We start from the raw sequence: 20,136 nt of genomic DNA, 5'->3' as shown, positions 1-20,136 counted from the left end.
TGTTGAGACTATTATCTGGCTGAGGGACAGAAAGTAGGGTCACAAGAACTACTAACTCATTGACTTACGAGACAGTGCAGGGAACCCATATGTTACAAGATGAGTAGAAGAAGAAACCTGGATCCTTCAAGATATGTACTAACTTCCACATGTGCAGCACTCTCATACACAATAAAATAAACTGACAAACAAATAAGTGTAAATTTAAAAATTAAATTGCCATTCTAATTCTTCACAATCTTCTTGGCTCAGCTGGGTTTAGTGGGTGCCTACAGTTCTTTTTTATGATAAAGTTAAGATTTCCATATCTCTACCTTAACATAAAAGGCAGATCATTTATTTCCATGTCTGCCAATTAACTCTCAGAGTCACAGCACTCTGGCCTTCCATTTTTGAAGTGATGAAGTTTCCAGAAGAATTTTTTCCTCTGGGCTATGAAATCATATGCACTCTGGTTACAGGGCATGGCAAAGTCATCATCAGTGATTCTTGCTATTTGTGAAACATTAAGCATTAGAGATGATCTAGACATAGAGATCTTCCCATCAGACTTGCTTCTGGGTACCCTAACTCTGAAACAGTGCACTCAGAGACCAGCATCTCTATGACTGTAAGAGCTGTAAAGGTCACATCAGCCTTTTAAGATCTAATTGAGGTGTCATAAAGAAGTTACAGTCATTGAAGAGTGACATCAGGTACAAAACAGTAACTTACAAACAAATTGAATTCCCATAAATGAAGATTGTGAAGCTAGCCTTACAATGTAAATGTCCTAGGATTGTACTGTGGCTTCTCTTTGTTGTCTCTCATGAATTTAAGTTATTGCTGCTGATTCCATGGATTGTGATTAAGAATATAGGATTATTTATTTGTTTATGTATGTATGTATGTATTTAATTATTTTGGTTTTTTTTAGATAGAGTTTCTCTGTGTAGCTCTGGCTGTTCTGGAACTAGCTCTGTAGACCAGGCTGGCCTCAAACTCAGAGATACATCTGCCTCTGTCTCCTGAGTGCTGGGATTAAAGGAGTGTGTTGCCACTGCCCATCAGTAAAATTAATTTTATTTATGTATATGTATATGCACCACATGTGTGCAAGTACCTGTAGAGGCCAAGCAGAGGTCTTTGGATCCGTCAGAGCTGGAGTTACATGGAGTTGTAAGCTACCTGCTGGAGGTGCTGGGAACTGAACCTGGGTCCTCAGAAAGAGCTGAAAGTTCCTCTACCTCCTCAGCCATTTCTCCAGCTCTGAGGGTAGATTTTTTAAAGGAGAAATGACAAACTAACTTTGTAAACTTTAATCAGATGGCAGAATTTTTAAATTCAGACTCTCTTGATCCTTACCGTGGGAATTACTCACAGTCTGGAAGACTCGAATTTTCAGTTATAGACAGCTAATTTTAGAACCTGGGTTTTCCTTGGTTTTTAGATCTTGTGATTCTTCCAGAATGTATTGTTCTCTTTACTAAAGACAGAGCTTTGGTAGTTTTGTTGTCAGTGGGCATTTTTCTGAACTAATTAAAGTTATGAGATGTGGTATACTCTCATTATATTACTGCTGTGTCTTCCATGACAATCTGCACTTCCATGACAATTACTTTGTAATGCACACTATTTTCAGAATTGGTTACTTTAAAAAGCTATTTTTCTAACTGCAAGTGACTGCAGAGTATTACCAAGAAGGAAGAGGCTCAAAGTGTAGCATCATTTAAAGTACCTTGGTTGTGAGCCTAGCCTTTACTGGCTGAACTAGAGTACTACTTAGTGGAAAAAAAAACAATGGAATCTTGAAATTTGCAGGCAAATGGATGGCACTAGAAGAAACCATCCTGAGTGAGGTAACCCAGTCACAAAACGACAAACATGGTATGTACTCACTCATGGGAATGCCAGCCTACAATCCCACCACCAGAGAGTCTAGGAAACAGGGAGGACCCTAAGAGAAATATGCATGGTACCCTGGAGAAGGGTAATGGGACAGGATCTACTGAGCAGATTGGGAACATGGGAGGGAGGGGAAAGGGAGCTGGGAGAAAGAAAGGGGGGAAGAGGAGGGGGAGAGGATAACTTGGGGGAGCAGGAAGGTTGAGTTGGGGGAAGAATAGAGGAGAGCAGGATGAGAGATATAATAATAGAGGGAGCCATTATAGGTTTGAGAAGAGATGTGGCACTAGTGAGATGTCCAAGGATCTACAAAGATGACACCAACTGGCAACCTAAGCAATAGTGGAGAGGCTGCCTTAAATGCCCTTCCCTGATAATGAAACTGATGACTACCTTAAATACCATCCTAGAGCCATCATTCAGTGGCTGATAAAAGCAGAGGCAGACACCCACAGCTAAACACTGAAATGCACTCCTGGAACCCAGTTGCAGAAAGGGAGAAGTGATGAGCAAAGGGGTCAAGATCAGGCAGTTGAAACCCACAGAAACAGCTGACCTGAACAAGCGGGAGCACATGGACTGATCCAGATTACCTAAATTTGGGTGTCACTGAGGAGGCCTCAGCAATCTATGGTGCTTTGGGTAGTACATCAGTATTAATCCCTGGCATACAAATGGACTTTGGGAGCCTATTCCACATGGAGGGATGCTCTCTCAGCCTGGACACAGGGTGGAGGGCCTAGGCCCTGCCCTGGATGACTATGACAGACTTCAGAGATTCCTCATGGATTGGGTAGAGGTTGGGGGAATTAGAGGGGGTGGGGATGAGGGGATGGAGAGGGAGCTGGGATTGACATGTGAAACAAACTTGTTTCTAAATTAAATTAAAAAAAGAAAAAGTAAAGCACCTTGGTACTATCAGAGAGATGTTTTCCTCATATGCCTTCTCAGATAAAGTTCTTAGCATGAAAGTGATTTTATGGTTCTGAGTTAGATCAACTCAGGAGAAAGAATATTCCATTTCAATGAGTGACTGGTACATTACCATAAACACAGTAAAAGATCTGGAAATACGCAGTGAATTCCACCAATGCCCATATGAGGGGTAGATGGTGATGTTTGTGACCCTGGCCCAGTGAGTATGATACTAGCTGTATACCTAATGCCCAGTAAAATTTTGTGGAATGTCAGTGCATAATTTTATCAACCTAAAGGTAGTGTGTGTGGGGCAGAGAGCTCTCCACTGTGAAATTACTCAGTCATTGTACAGGAAGGCTGGGGAACTTGGAAAGTGGCCATGAGCTTTTGGATAATGAATATAGGAAAGCCGTAGCTTGAGAAGCCCTAGTTGGAGACAGAGAGACCAGAACAGAAGAACTAAAAACAGTGCTTATTTAACTATATCAAGTACTCATTTGCATCCTTGACATCCTTCCTAAGTCTTACTTTTCTGGTACTCCGCAACCAAGGGAGTTACCAAAATAGACAGCATGAAATTATTTTTCCATCCTTGTTCAGTAATGGATAGAATGCTCACTTCCAATAAAGTTTTCTTTTCTTTTTCTTTTTTCATCTCCCTGCTCAATAAAGATTTCCAAATGAGGTAAACCCCATCCTCAGTTTCATTTCAGGTGCCATGAAGGGTTCTTTGAGAATTAGTTCTTTCTCATTGGAAGAAATGCTATGTCATAACAGCCTTCCTGTCTGTCCTTGTACACCAAGCATTCTTTAGAAACTGTTCCGCAGTACTGTCTCCTCACTGACTTCATTCACCCACACACAACCCTTGTGTGAATGCAAGGATGGCCTTTACTTAAATCAAAATCAAATCCGAGCCAAGTGTGGTGGCACATGTACATAGTGTTGGCTACTCGAGAGACGGAGATGAGAGGACACCTGAATGCAAGAGTCACAGGTACTGTTGGCAACAACCAAGTAACCACAACAGCAAAACAGCAACAGCAACAGCAACAAAACCTCATAAAAAGGAAAACGTCAAGTGCGAAGCCAAAAGGCCTCATTTCTTTCTTCTGCTTGCATCCATGGGGCTCAGTAGCACATTGCTCTGCATTAATCTGACCCAGGGCGGGGAAGGCACTAGAAGACACACATCAGGCATCAGTAATAAACACGGAAGGTGTTGAACTATGAGAATGCACCTGCCAGTGGGTACAGAGTTAGCTTGGTCTGTATTCATTGTCTTGAAATATGAGGGTACGTTGCTTGACTTGCCTTCCCTGCTTCCATCATCACTAGTAATTAACTCCGGTTAGTGCTGTTCATATTCTTCTGAGTGTGAGGCAAGGCACACCCTTCCAGAAAACTGACTCTGCCCAGAATCCATCAAATAGCCATGAAGAGCTGGGAGCTCATGATCCCTTCTTCCCACTTTATCCTAGAATGTCCACTGACTTGATCGTGTTCAGGTTTTGTACAGGCAGTCACAGGTACTGTTGGCTGATGAGTGAAGTGGGTGGGCCTGTCAAATCCATAAGACACGCTTTTGCTCTGGTCCTCCATGACCTCTGGCTTTTATAATCTTTCCACATCCTTTTTCTCTGTGGTCCTTGAGCCTTGGGGAGGGAAGTGATGTAGATGTTATATTTCTGACTAAATGTAGATGTTACACTTATCACTGTTACTTATTCCATGCACTTTGACCAGTTATGAGTTTCTGTGTTAGCCTCCATCCACTGCACAAAGAAACTTCTCTGGTGAGATCTGAGAGATGCTCTAATCCTGACTTAGGACTGGTCCACCCTTCAGTTCACAGAAACACTTATTATCTCCATTTCCCTAGTCATGGCTCTTTGTAGGAGCCTTTCTCTGCTACAATAAAAGCTTCTTTAATGAGGAGTGAGAGCTAAAGGATCACTGTCTCCATGATTCACAGCAGCTATGGTTACTTGCATAAAATCTGCCCAAGCTCAGGCCAGCAAGCAATTTTTAATATGTGATGGGTTACATCTCTGAGTATAAGGATAAGTGCTTAGAATACATGTAAAAATGTTATTGGTTTAGTTTCTCCTCCAAGGTCTATGATTCCTTCAGCCATAGATAGTTGTGTAGGTTTATAGTACCTGCTATAAATTCCCTCATATCTAATGGACCTTAAGTCCAATTAGCCATCTGTTGACTTCTAAGGATAAGGTACTACTATTATATGATTAGGGATATCCTGCCAAACTGGTCATTGTTGTAGTGCACAGGGTTTACACATGGATAGGATTATTGATTGCTTTTCTCTCTTGGCACCTTGCACAGAATCTTTCAATACCATAGGAGTTAGCTATCCTTGAGGATGCTTCTAGATTAATTGCAGTTCGAATCCTCCAAGTTTTATGTCCAGAGTATGCAGTGTCTTCAGCAATATAGCCTCACCTTCAACCCCTGGGAGGCAACCAAGGACAACAACAATATGTTGTTGTGAGAATCTCTTGAAGACCTTCCCCAACATTGACCAGCAATTCAAAAAGAACTTCCCCAAGCCTGGGGCTAGGGGTTTTGTTATGTTTGTATTTTTACAAAAGGTTATAAAATGTTTCCCTATGGATTTTTCAAATATCCTCCATATTATTTACCACACTTTCCTTTTCTCTCCTCCCCATAAGAGCCTGCCTCCCATTTTCCCTTCCATCTTCAAATTGCCTCCTTCTGTCTGCACTATTTCAAAACCAGGGCCCTGTTATCAGATTAGACTGTGTTCTGTCTTCACAACAGCGGTTGGTTTGTGGTATAGGACTGTTGTTATACTTTATACAGACAGCTTAACACTGACTAGTTATTTTGCTAAACCACACTTTGTAACTGGAAATGAACCCACAATTAAAAAAATAGATAAAACACTAACCTGCCTCTTTCCTACAACTCCACATTCTGGAACTTGACTTTTGTGTCCTGTAAGATGTTACATAGTATTCAAGATGTCATTCCACCTGAGACTGTGGCTCTGAAGGTGGGTTTCTCATACTGTACTTACTCATGTCAATAAGCAATTAATTATTCTAGTATTAACATGGAAAGTTATCCTTATGCTAACACAAATTCAAAAGTGTTCTATACTTACCAAAATAGTATGAAACTAAAAGAAATGAATTTTGGAAAGTTTTCTTTATTTCTTTGGTGTGCCTCCTCCTCACTTTCTCCTTACTTCTTCCCTTCCTTCCTTTACCGTTTTGAGAAGATTATCCTATCATATTGTGGGACAGAATCTCTGATGCTGCTTTCTGTTCTCTTCTCTTGTTTAGGAAAGTTGGAATTTCTAACTAAAATTTATGAGAGTAAATTAGAGATTCATATTAACCCTGCTATAGAGAAACCAAATTGTTTTGCTAGCAACTTTCTCAGCACTAATATTTTTAGACATTTTTACTTTTCATTGTCACATTGAAGAGTAAGGATTAATAGGCCAAGGAAGACAATAACACGTAGAACAATAACATTGCCAAATCACATAGGAATTGTTAGAATCTACCTAAAAGAATGTGTCACCCCAATTCCAGACCATTTTCCAAAGACTCTTGGGCCTACAAGAGAAAGGAACAGGTTCACTCGATTTGCATGCTTCCCATTGTTCTGCCACCACTGAAGCATGGTGACCAGAAAGGGTATCCCCACATCTCATGCAGTGCAAATGCTTCCTCATTCAAAAATACCCACTGTACATTTCTCCTTGAAAAATGCTTTTGCAAAAATCAGCTTCCACTTGGAGAAGCAAGAAGCTGCCTCTTGCTGAGCTTCATTCTCTGAGGGTGTTTGCATGTGTGGGAAGTGACAGGGACACCTCCCTAGGGTACAGTCCAATTTTCCATCATGTCAAATAGGGCTCTTGTTTGCCTGGAGGCCATACCAGATGAGCTCCACTGAGTATGTCTTCTCCTTATTGTCTGAGGCATCACTATCAGTTTGGACAGTGGTTATTTTGGAGGGAGTCTTAAAAGGAATAATAAAATATAGAAGAATGCATAGATTAATGTTTCCATTACTGTGAGTAAGACATAGTACCTGCATAAGAACCATGTTTGGCATTACCCAGTGGTTTATTGTGACCTTTAAAATTCTTAAGGAAAACATTCATAGACATTCAGTCACAATGTTCGGTCAATATTAGAATTTACATGAGAGCTTTAATTCCAAATACTAATGAGTTCTTGCTACAATAAAAAATTACTGCAGGAATATGCACTGTGGTTATGGAAATGGCTGAGAAGTTCTCTCCCATTCTTCCTGAGAACAAGGATTATTAACAATCCCATCACACATCTACATGATTATCTGCTCACATATGACCTCTTTTTCTTATATGGATCAAGCCTTGGGATTGAAGTCTTAGAATCTCTCCTACAAAGTCAAGACAAACGAGTCAGTTCTTGAAAACTAAACATCTTCTAACTGGTAACCGCTGTTTTACACTATTTTGTTTCTCACTTGTAGTAGATTTTAAAGCCTTAAATGGTGATGTTAAGCAATAATAAAACTATAAACACAACAAGAGAACCTTAAAATGAGCTGTATTCACGGTCTCAGTATGATGATGAAGTACTGTTAGAACCCACCGCTATGTCCTGTTTAACCAAAATCCATATGGGAATATTTCAAAGTTTCCCTTTTTAGGATAATTCATTACATTTCATTGGCAATTTACAGTTCACATAGCACTTTCATAGGAGGTTAAAAATTTCACACTAAGTTCTGACAATACAAAAGCTATGCAAATTATAGGAAGCATGGATGAAATGCAAATACCAATTTTCATCTGTTAGTTCGTTCTGAAACACATGTTAAAATATTCGGATCTAATTTTGATTACAGGCAAAAATTAATCTTTTTCCTCTGGGTTATTAGAGTTAAACAACCAATGTCTACATCAGTTCATCTGGTGAAGACACTCTGAAAGTGGCTTTTGTTCTTACAACCACAATTTGCTTTAAGTTGAATTGTTAATGGCCATTTTGGTTTGGCTAGAAACCGTATTAGAGCACAAAGACTCACGGTAACAAGCCCCAAGCTCCAGTAGGCCTGTTGTATTAAAAATAACCATGTTTGTAACAATTTTAGACTTACAAATTATGGGGAGGGTGCCTGGTTTGTCTCGATTAATGTCATAGTCTGTATTATTTGTCAAAACTAAAGAACCACATTAAGCTTCTCCTATTCACTGTTTTCCACACATCATTCAGATTGCCTCAGTTTTTACCAATGTCTCTTCTGTCTCAGCATCCTACTCAAGAGATCATGTTACCTTAGCTGTAGTGTCTCCTTAGAGTCCTTTCAACTGTGCCAATCGCTCAGCATTTCCTTGTGTTTTGACACACTTCACTATTGTGACAAATACTGGTCATCTGTTTCACGGATGTCCTTCAAGTGAAATGTGTTTAGTGTTTTCTTCATTGTTGGTCAGACAGCATGATGTGGGGGAGGACAGTTTCAGAAATAAAGTACCATTTTTGACATCATTGCAAGAAAAAAAAGGCTTTGCAATTTCTCTTTGGTAAAACCACCCTTGGTCCCCTGGCTCAAGCTGTGTCCCCAGATTTCCCTGCTATGCAGCACCTCCTCTCCTTACTCTGCTCTTCAGAAAGGAGTCACTCTGTTCAGCCGGTATTTATGGAGTGGGTAATTATGCCCCAAATCCTCCAGGGTGGATTATCTGCATAAATTATTTACTTTGGTGTCAAATTCATATTCCAAATAGGTAGGAGTATTTCACAAATGAAGCATATCACAAAAAGTAAAGAGGAAGGGGAGATTTATATGAGGAAGTCAAGAATTCAGGGATGGTATATTTCTAGCTAAGGTAAGCAGCAAGGCCACACTCTAGTAACAGTGATGCCTCCAAACACCTAGTCTGTCTGCTGTTTCCCTGCCCATCTATAAAAGTGAAGCATGTGAATGTTTGGAAGGGAAAGTGAGTCCACAATCCTTTTAGTTTACTCATGGAATCATGTCATGTGTGTAACATCATTCTTCTTGCCAATTCCTGCTCTGAATTCTGGTTTTATTTTAAAAGTAGATATGAGGGAATATGCTCTGGGAGAAGATACATCTCTTACTTGAGAAGTAAAATAAAGTAGAAAATAGTTAACTTACTAAGTATTTTCATGATTATCAAATCCCATCTTCAACCATCAACTAAAGGCTCTTTCTCTCTCAAAACTCACTCAGAATGTACTCTGTGGCTGGAAGTCTTGGTTCACACCTATATTCCCAGCACTTGGGAGACAGAGATAGCTGAATTGGGAATTTGAAGCCATTCTGGGATTCAGAGTAGGACCTAGTCTCAGAAAGTCAATCAAGCAAACAACTAAACAATAGCAAGATTTCCTTGTGAACATGTTGGTTATTTTTTCTTCCTCACTCTCTTTAACCTTGCAGGTGCCCTGGGCTTTAAAACCATTCTCTTGTCTTGGACAGTTAGTGACACACAGCAAACCCTAACAACACACCCAACAGTTTAAAAAGTAATTGTTTATTCCTGCTCTTCTGTCTGTGGAGAGTTTATCCAGGCAAGGCTGAGACTAGCCTTTCTGCTTCCTAAGGGAGACCTGACAGCCAGCTGGGTTTCTCTGTTCTGTGGATGTCTCATCCTCAATCTGTCATTCTAGCTGCACTGTGGCTTGACCGGGACATTAGCACAAGGGAAAGAGAACGGGATGAGATGTCAGGTCCTTGAAGAACAAGACTAAAAACTGGCAACATTTTTTGTCTGTGTACATGCCACCAATCAAGGCAAATCACATAGAAAGGAGCTATGTCCTTAATGAGCAGGTAGGACATGAGAACTTGGAGTTAGTGATGTAGAAATACTGTTTTTCATGTACAAGAACATTCTGTTCTTATTATTAAACCATTCTGTCTTGATCTATTCACCTTTGTTGTTTCTCTAATTCTTCTCCCTTCACCTTCAATACTGTATATAAGGTTAATGGAAGACTCGAATTCTCAGCTCTGGTTGTATGTCAAGCTTTGCTTATCCAAGCTCAGGTTCCTTGATTCCCAAATAGCCGTTTTCAGTTGGCCACTGGATATTTTTATAACACCATGTGACATTGCCTGAATACATAGTTTGGGCTTCATGTTCTCCTTAATTCAGTATTTCTTCACAAGACAAAGGTGTATTTCTGACTTAAGTAACTTTTATGGTGAGTGTGTAAACTAAATCCAAGCCACAAGCAAAACCAACTCCGTTAAAACTTACCCTGAGTTTCTAAGACCATGGTATCTCTAAAATAGGCTGTGATTTTAAAAAGAAAACAATAATGATAAGTAAAGAACTTGGACAGCAGATTGATGGCTGTGTGGAAAACATGGGACTGACCCAGACTCCCTGAATGTGGGTGTCAGTGAGGAAGCCTAGATAATCTATGGGGCCTTGGTTAATATTTATCCCTGGTGTACAAATAGACTTTGAGTACCCTGGACTCTTGTGGGAGGGCCTAGGCCCTTCCCTGCATGAAATGAAATGAAAGTTACTCACCCTCCCTGGGGATCCTAGTGGAGATTGGGTGGGGGGCTGGGGGACCTGGTGAGGAGGGGGGAAAGGGGAGCAAGAGAGAACTGGGATTGACCTGTGCAACAAGATTGTTTCTTGTTTCTAACCTAAAGAAAAAATAATAAAAAATAAAAATATATACATTTCAAGTATAAAAAAGAAAGAAAAGCACCAAGAGCTACCATTTCTATCTGGCAGTCATACAGGTCCATAAACATCATGTGTCACAGTTGAAAGTGCATGATGTGGGTAGCTCTGAGCGCTCACCCACCCCCATACACCAGGTCTGATCTAAGTGGGTACGTTGAGGAAAGGAACATGCTAGCTGGACATCAGAGAAAAAAAAACTTTTACAAAGAGCAGGAGCAGAGTGGGCTGTTTATTTTTATTTTTATTTAGGTCTCTCTTCAGTACTGAAATATCTCATTCTTCATTATCTGAATTATCTACCCCAAGCATGTTTATTTCAAGTTTATTCTAAGCCATCAAACTTTCATACACACTTCCCAGATGAACAAGTGGTTTCAGCCTCTCTCAACTCATGTAGTTCATTTCTGACCCCTTCCAACCATTATCTTTGAAAGTAGAGACAAGGCATACTAACGTAACTACAAGTGTGAAACAGAACTCTGAGCTTATGAATCCTTTGACAGAGACCCCATGACCCAGATTCTGGATCTAATGAAAGCCTGAAGGAAGTCATAGAATGAATTTACAGACATTTGACATCCAGACTTATATCTTTTAGCTCATCAAAGACACTGATTATAAAGATCTTGTAACATTAGATTTTCATTTCACCTCATTTGCAAGTGCCTATGTTATCATTTCATCATGTCTGAAAACTATTTAAATGAAAGTCAGCAGTGATTTGGACCTGTGATGTGGAAATTTATATACAGCTTTGGAGAACTATCACCTTAGTTTGTATTCCTGTGCCTGTTGTCATAGTTACTGATGTACTCAAATTGATTTCCCTTCTGAATCACAACCTGTAAACCTGAAATGAAAATAAGCTCTTCTTCCTGCTTTATTTTTTTGCTACTCATGAATCAATACTAAAAATACAGCAACAATAGTATGGGTATTTTTATACTTTCTACAAGGTTCTAGCATAGAAAAGAAATAAAAAATATTTCATCCAAATAAGCACCCATGACTGAAGTTTCATTCAGTTTGCTTATCAATGATTCATTGAGTGTCTAGGTACTGAAGACACTGACAGGTTTATAGCCCAGCTCCTGCTCAGTGGGTATCAGAGTATGGGACATTGGGTACAGGGATGTTTCTGCAAGGTGTGAGCAGTGATGCAGTAGAAGTTGAGTACAGAGGGAAGCAAAAGAATGGCATTCCACTAAGTCTAAGGTGCCGTTGTGATCAAATCAAAGTGAAGCACCCACGCATCCTGGCCATCTTGAAGTATTGGTCCTGGATGTTCAGTAAATTATTTTCATTCATTCTGCATATAGAACCTCAAGGTGACTCAGCATGCAGGATTCACGGGTTGGTGGGGTAAGGACAGCAGAGTCACTACACAAAGTATGCCATCTGTCAACTCTCTAGACTCACACATACTCTCCTTTCTGTTCTGGCCACAGGAACTCCTTCACAGACATCCTTCGTGCCATTCTGCTGTCCTTGGAAGTCCTTATTGAAGATCCTGAGCTTCAGATAAATGGTTTCATTTTAATTATAGACTGGAGTAATTTTTCCTTCAAACAAGCCTCCAAATTGACACCTTCTATCCTTAAATTGGCCATTGAAGGGTTGCAGGTATGTTCAATAAGATGGGATGCCAGATGTGGGTGATGGTACTTTTGGCTGATTATTGCAACCAAAGTCTTATTTGTCCTTTCTACTGCATAAAAGAAACAGGAATAAAACTCATCCATGAGTTCTTCCTATTTTCACCTTAGCCTGAGCTTATATGTTTTTTTCCTAAGCAGCTTTCATTTTCATTAATAACATTAAATTGCTGTTACTCCAGGCACAAATTGCCTACCAGAACAATAATGACTAGAGCCTGGAAATGTTTGGCTAAATCTATGGAGTTTATAAAATGACAACTAAGAAAAATCTGCTTTGTGACCTTATCCTACAGAGGTGGTGTGGGGCCTCCCTGGGCCTGCAGAAGCATTTTTGAACCCCAGAAATGGGCCCTGTGAATCTTTGTGCTGCAGTGTGGATATTAAAGTAGGTTGCTTCCCTGTGAACAAAGGAAGGCCAGCAGGCAGTTTATATGACCTGTTGTCAGAGCGGGTCCTTTGAGGAAGAGATTTTTGTGTTTAGAGCAATTTTCAGGGACCTTCAGCAGTCCCCTCATCTGCCAGAGCAATGAGCTTTTGAGGGTCAGCAGTTCTCTGAAAAGTACCTAATTCAGAAATGCTGCTTAGCATCCTTAGGTGACATAAGATCATATACAGGAGTAAAGGCATAATTTCCAGGCTTTCAATAATCAGTATAGGTAAAACTCACATCCCTTCTTAATTTGATAGAAAGGTTTCCTCAAAGGGGTGACTGGTTCCTTAATGTGTGGCTACACAGCAAAACACAGGCTGTGGATACTTTCAGGTCAATTCCTCATGCTCCTCAGAATTCAAGGGTCCACCACCCACAAGGAACTGACCGTCCCGTCGTCCCGTTTCTTCATCTGTGACTTGTCCTTATTTGGCCTCCGACAAATATAGCCCTCACAGGCCTCTGAGGAACATAGGCCTATTGAATGGATTTTATGTCATTAAAATGGTTTCTTGTTTCCCAGAGGAGTGGAGTTGACATTTCAGAAGAGGAACAGCCGTGCACATGGTCCCAAGAATGCTAAACTGTCCTTGTGCACTGTGGGTACAGCTTAGTTACCTTTGCATGTTCAGACCCCACACACACAGCTTCCATCTTCAGCTTAAAGAAACAGACCTCATTCTACAGCTTTCCCTACCTCCTCTTCTCAGCCCCTGAATAGAGCTTCTCTCTCTAGCCTTTTGTTAAAGGAGATTTTAAGCTTTGTTATAAGCTTCAAGATTTACCTCATGCTCATAATTAGACTGGCCATTATTTCTAGAAATTTCTGCACACCCTTTTATCTTTACTTTTAAAAAGATTGTTGTAAATATGTGAATTGCTGTGATTTAACTTATATTCCTTTACATGATCCCCCCAGGAAAAAAACGCCCTCTAGTCAGCCCCATGTTCCAATTTTTTCTACCTGAAAAAAATGTGTGGATTACACAGAAAGCCCTTGTTAACCTTACTACACTGGTCAGGTCTCCCTGAATCAAAACTCTGCATGTGAGCCTATACATAAAGCGGAGCTATTATCCCAGGAAATATCTGATGAATCTCGGTAGCTAAGGATGGGTCCTGTTGTGGTTTTCACTTTCCACGTGTTGGGGTCCAAGATGAATGGCACAGTGTCCTGTAGCTCCAGCGAAGGTGTAGCCTCTCCTGGGATGAGGAGACATTTGTGAGATTAGACGGGACAAGACATGTGTTTCCCTCATCTCCAGAGTACCTGACTTCCTTTTACAGGGGAAAAACAGCCACTTTGACTATGAGAAGGCATCAGACTTTTCTGGATTCAAACTGTCAAAATTGGGATGCAACTCTGTCTACTTGGGCCATGGGATCCTGAGAAAGTGATAGACCATGAATGGGGCAGGAAGAGTATGATTGCAAGGAAGCTAGGTTAAGTTATAGCTCCTCCATCTAGGACAGTGGTTCTTAACCTTCCTAATGTTAACACCCTTTAATATAGTTCCCATGTCGTGGTGACCCCCAACCATAAAGTTACTTTTTGCCACTTCATAGCTGTAATTTTCCTACTGTTATGAATCATAATGTAAATGTCTGTGTTTTCTGATGGTCTTAGGTGGCCTCTGTAAAAGGGTCATTTGACCCACAGTTTGAGATCCACTGATCTAGGCTATGGATGGTTCAATACTCTGCTTTTAATAAGCATAAGCATGTTATCTCGGACATTAAGGAGTTGCTGAGTTGACACCATGCAATTCCGCTTTTGCCTTATGGTAGGTAGACATTCTATGTAGTAACCCGCCACTTTTCATACCAGGCTATCCTCTCTCTGACTCTGGGATCATTTAGAGACTGTTGCCACTATCTCTCCTAGGGACCTTTCTTCCTTATTGGGGTTATTTTGAGCTGGCCATGAGCCTTTCTGATATGTGGAAAAGGCTATAACTAGGAACAAACAATTCACTCATTTTCAGTCAACATTGTTATACAGCAACAGTTCTACAGGTCTCTAACTGTTACCTATAACGACTCAAGAGAAATTATACAGCAGCGCTAGCAGACTATAGTGGAGACAAGAAAAGCTACACAAGGACATCATCAGCCACAGAAGAGAAGCCACATCCTGTCTTCTTCCCATGCCACTTGAGAGAGGCTTGAGGATGCCCAGGTATCTGTTGGACCCTCAGGAGCTAGCAGGGGAAAGACAGCTTGTGTTCAACCTACAAAACTTACACTGTCTGCCCTCTTACCTAAGTCTGCTTGGGAACTGGACTTCTCAGTCAGAACAGCTGTGGTGTTTTACCATCTGGTCTGGGATTTCAGCTGTTTACAGGATTTCCTGCTCTTTAGCCCCTGGAGAATTTAGGGCTATGGGGTGTGATGCCACACCCGTATATGTAGTCAATGAAGGAAGTAATTCCGATAGGAAGAAAAAAGTGGGCTTGCTCAGATAGTTCACTCTTAAGGCAGTAAAATTTTAAGGTTTTGCTTAGTCCTGAATCTCATGTTCACATCTGGTTCAAGAGGCCTGAGTTTCTGATCTGTTTAATTTTCTATAGGAGTCGTTTGAAAAGATTGCCGATTATTTCAGGTCCAGCTCTCCTGGGATGAAGGGCTGTGAAGGGGGTTATCATGAAGGGAACTCAGGAGACAATGCTTTCAAGGCAGCACATAAAAGGATTCGGTTATTTCATTGCAAGTCTCAGGGGTTCTGAACCTGGTGAACCTTCAGAGTCATCCCCAATATTAAGGACATGGGAATTACTATTACCACATTGTCCACTCACTGTGTGGTGGCTGCCCTACAAACGGCTGTGAACCTGGTATCTCAATTCTGAGGCCCAGAGGCAGCTGCCATCTGAAGCCATTCTCCAGGTGTCCCTCATAGTGTCTGGGTATATGCAGAACATATGAATGAAAAAGGAAAAGACATGTGGAATATCCTGCAATGGAACACCAAGAGCTTTTGCTTATCCTAGATTTTTTTCTTGGTTACTCCAAACCCCAATTAACTCAAAGTGACGATTGTACTCCATAGTTCTGAGGTAATGGAGCTGGGATAGCAACTTGATGCCAGTCTTTTATTGAGGTCTTTTAGTTGTATTTCTATACTTCAGAAGGTAATTATTCTGTCTCTGAATATAATCTAAAATCCTGCAAGTGTGAAAGACTTTTATCATGGGATAGGTAAATTAATTATGGTAATCATATAGAATATTACAGTTTAAATCTTTTCATCCCTTATTTATTTATTTACATGTATGGTGAGTGCATTTACCATAGCAAGAGAACAACCTGTGGTAATTGTTTCCCATCTACTGTGTAGGTCCTGGGGCTCAAACTCAGGTCAGCAGGCTTAGCAACAAACATTTTACCCCTGAGACATCTTGACATACTCAAAGATTGCTTAAAGGGTCATCATATTCTCCCATCTGAAATTACCCTGCATCATCCAGTCACAGGGTACTAGTAAAATTCTACAGCATACTCTTTTTTTTCAGAGAAATCTTTGAGGGAACACAGTGTCAAGACTACCAACTTGTTCCAGTTTACTTAACTATATATGACTGACTCAAAGAATTTTAGTTAAAATACAATTTTTGAGAACACATTTCTTCTTTCTCTGATTTTTTTTACTGAAAAAATATGTATTTTTGATCATGGTTTCTCCTCCCTCAAATCCTCCCAGATCCTCTTCACCCTACCCACCAAACTCCATGTCCACTCTGTTTGCCCTGACCTTTAAATGTGGGCAATATTATACAAGACTCTAAAACAATCATTGCATGTGTTCATTACAAATTCCTTACATTTTAATTAAATTCAAAGTAATTTGCCCATGACCATTTTCACATAGCACAATATGATTCTTAACAACTTTAGGAATTCTAGCAGAAGGAGCCACACATCAAAGTCCTGTTCCTCAGCTTTGCAATATTTTCAAAATTAAGTTTGGAATTCCTTCTTGTCAGTCATTTCAGCACAAGTCTTACAGTCAACACCCAGTCTTTCTCAATGTACAGACAGTTCATGTACTCAGAAAGCTCAATAGATGCTAGTCATTGGGGGGGTATATTTACAAAATGTCTCGACTTGAATTAAAATATTTGTGTGGATTAGAGCATCCTGTTCTTCACTCAGTTGAGAGAACCCAAGAAATGTTTGGGTTTTGGGGTTTTACTTTGTTTTGGTTTTCTTTTATTTTTTGTTTTGTTTTTCTCTCATTTTCATATTCATATAATTATTTCCTGACCAAACTAGACAGTCTTTACCAAGTCATTAACTCTTTGTTCAAAATGAATCATATGACTCATTTTTGTATTAAAGATGTTTTCATAGCATTCAGTCAACTTTGAATAAACCTCTTTCAGATAGGTTTGAGCCAGACTATTGGAAAGATAGTCTACAGCTGTTTCCCTTTAACCTGTGTGTGTGTGTGTGTGTGTGTGTGTGGTGTGTGGTGTGCATTTGTGTACTGGTACACACATGTGTGTATGTGTGTAGAGGATAGAGGACAACTTTAGGTATTGTTGCTGAAGATATCCATTCTTTCTTTAAGACATGGTCTCATGGTCTATCATGGGCCTAGAGTCCACTCATTTAGAACCCCCTGGCTAGTAAACCTGAGGGATCTTCGTGTCTCTGACTCTCCAATGATGGGGTTTTAAGTGGACACCAACATGCCTGCCTTCTTTATACCTGGATTCTAGGAATCTAACTCAGGTCCTTGTGTTTGAAGGCAATTACTTTATCCAAATGAGCTATTGTCCCAGCTCATCCCTTTCACCTTAATGATAACTTTTCAAGTCTTAACCCAGTGGTTGAAGATTTGGAGCAATATTCAGAACCTTGGCCAACTCCAATCATCTATCTCCTTACAGCCTATTTTGTTATAGCCATTCAACCCCACCCCATTCTTTTTCTATTTTTCATCCCCCTTTCCAAAGCACATGTGTTTACTTGCTCTGGGGAATCTAAAGTGTCATGCTGAATTGAAAGAGTAAACACCTTGAAAATCTATCACATCATGGACAACATGGCAGTTCCTGAGTATGAATGAACAGACCATGCTATTCTTGGAAATTTGGAAAGGCATCCTGTACATTACTATCAGCCGTAGGCTATCTCTGCTTTGTGGCCCATACACTAGGTAGGTATGCAGACATTCTGACTCATGTATTCTTCAAATGTGGGTCAGATACTCTAATAATGGGATTTACAGGAAATGAGGAAGCTAATCTGGCTTCAGGGAACATTATTTCTAGGGCCTTACTTTTCAAGATCTACTTCTCATGCAGATGTATGGCCCCTACTCTCACTCTTCTGAGCTAGAAGCTCCATGTCACCAGTCCTCTGTGTGGTTTGTGATACAGTAAGTCTTGAGAATTGCTGCTCTAACACATGGCATATAACATAATATCCATCTGCTGACCAAGTCATCCCACAGCACTGTACCCTCTACCAGACTTTCTCATTTCTGGAACACAGACTGAGAGTTGACCCTATATAAACATTTCTAGGTGATGATGGTGCTAGTATGACCACACATTGGTGTGGGTAAGAGCATATCTAGGCTTTGATCTTGTCTCTGCACTTGACCACAAACAAGTCCTTATCTCTCTGGGTTCCAGTTCTCCATCTCCACAATGTAGTGTTATAATATTTATCTCAGAGGTATGTAGCAGAAATTAAATGGAAAGTATCTCTATCTAGTCAGTGCTTCATGAATGTCCAACTGGTACTAAAATGATAAAGGGAGTAGCCATAGTCTGTAGATTCATCGACCTTAATGCATTTGCGTAAATGAAATCTGCGTTGTCTGGCTTATCCGTAAACCTTCTAAGCACTGGACCTAGACAGTCTCATCATTACTCTTAAACCAGGAAGTTCCTTGTCTATCTGTGTTGCCATAACTCAGCCCCAGATGGTGTCACCTGCCTGCTCAGAGGTGCCTTCGTTTTTATTACTGTTGTGTGATCTTTTCCATTATCACCTAGTAGTCAAAGAGTGAGTCTAGTCACAATGCTTTGGCCTTGGGTGGTGGATGGGGCTGAAATCCACCTTCTCCCTGTAAGACTCTTGCAACAGCAGTGACTAAAGCATCTTTGATTGTGTATTCTAAAGCATATTAAGAACAAATTGAAGAAGAGAATACTTGTATTTTGGACAAAGAAGCTTATAAATTTGTGTCTTCTAAACTTTTTGTGTATGCTCAAAGAACATGTTTACTCTGAGCAAACATGTTTTACCTTCTCACATCACAAACCTGTAATTCTGAATTTGTAGTAGTGCAATCTATTATTATGGAAATACTGGAGGACTAAAGCATATCTTCAAAAGCTCAATCTTGTTAAGCATCAATTAAACTGAGGAAGATAATCAGAGCTAATGACACCCTGGTGATCCTGATGCAGATAGTGTGGCCCATTTAAAACGGTTCCAGTTAAACAGGTCTATCTCTGGTATGCTTTTGATAAATGGTCTTTCAGGCTCTGGTTTCTATGAACCCAGCCAGTCTTCCAAGTCAGTTCAGTTCATGGAGAAGCAATCTCTCAGCCTTTACTTCTAGTTAGTCACAAAGGTTAAGCACACTGCCTCTGCTGTCGGGAAGGGTATGCTACACAAAGCAAAGGCAGACCTGTAAACAAATTGTACAAAACAGCATTTGGAAAGGAAGAAAAAACACTAAGCTACTAGAATCCCAGATGAAGAAAATAATACAACCCCGAGGAGTCAGGAATGGTTTCCTGGGCAACGCTACCACTTCAGCTCATTCTTAGCAGATGAGTGTGGAATAGGGGAGTAAAGACAGAAGGGAAGAATTTTAGGCAACAGAAAACTATAGTCAAAGACACAGAGGCCAGGTGCAGCTCAGTAGAAGAGAAATTCGAATTCATTTCTAACCCTGAAGCTCTCAAACACCAGAAAGATTTCAGTGCATACATTCGTGGGAATCTGAAAGATCCCACGACCTGAAAGTATGTTAGTGAAGCAAGGTGGCCGATTTATGTTTCCCATGGTGATCATTCTGCTTGTGAGTGAAGAAGCTGTTTTAGTTACTTTCTTCATCAGTATGATCAAACTGCCTGACAGAACCAAATGAAGGGCAGAAAGGTTTAAGTCAACCCATTGTTTCCAAATGAGTCCATTGTGACAGGAACTGTGTAGCTAGAGAATTGCCCCATCTGTAGATCTGGAAGCAGGCAACAGCTGCTGATATCATCTTGGCAAATCAGAAAGCAGAGGGTGTTCTACACTGAGTTGTAACCTTCAAAGGCCCATACCGAGAAGAGTGTGTTTTCTAGACTGACCTCACATCCCAAAGGTCTTACAACCTCTCAAAACAATGACGGCAGCTGGGGACCAAGTACTCATGAGCAGGGTTGGGTATGGTATGTGTTCCTTTCACATTAAAACCACAACAGAAGTTACAATACTGAATAAACCAATTAAAAGTCAGCTTCCATAATGCAAATAAGGAAGGATAATACTCTAAACTAGGAGAAATGGAA

General features: G+C 40.4%; 1 protein-coding gene across 1 annotated transcript in view; it reads left to right on the top strand.

Annotated features, from left to right (window-relative positions):
• Window positions 1–20,136, top strand: part of Clvs1 (clavesin 1) — a 210,777-nt gene that overhangs the window by 71,920 nt on the left and 118,721 nt on the right. The window contains exon 3 of the mRNA XM_040741467.1: window positions 11,974–12,148. Coding sequence (XP_040597401.1) covers window positions 11,974–12,148 — 175 coding nt within the window. The remainder of the gene's footprint in view (window positions 1–11,973; window positions 12,149–20,136) is intronic.

The sequence above is a fragment of the Mesocricetus auratus genome, unplaced genomic scaffold, assembly GCF_017639785.1.
Source record: "Mesocricetus auratus isolate SY011 unplaced genomic scaffold, BCM_Maur_2.0 Super-Scaffold_6730, whole genome shotgun sequence".
NCBI lineage: Eukaryota > Metazoa > Chordata > Mammalia > Rodentia > Cricetidae > Mesocricetus > Mesocricetus auratus.
Note: the sequence above shows the minus strand (reverse complement) of the source record. Positions and strands in the feature narration are given on the sequence as shown.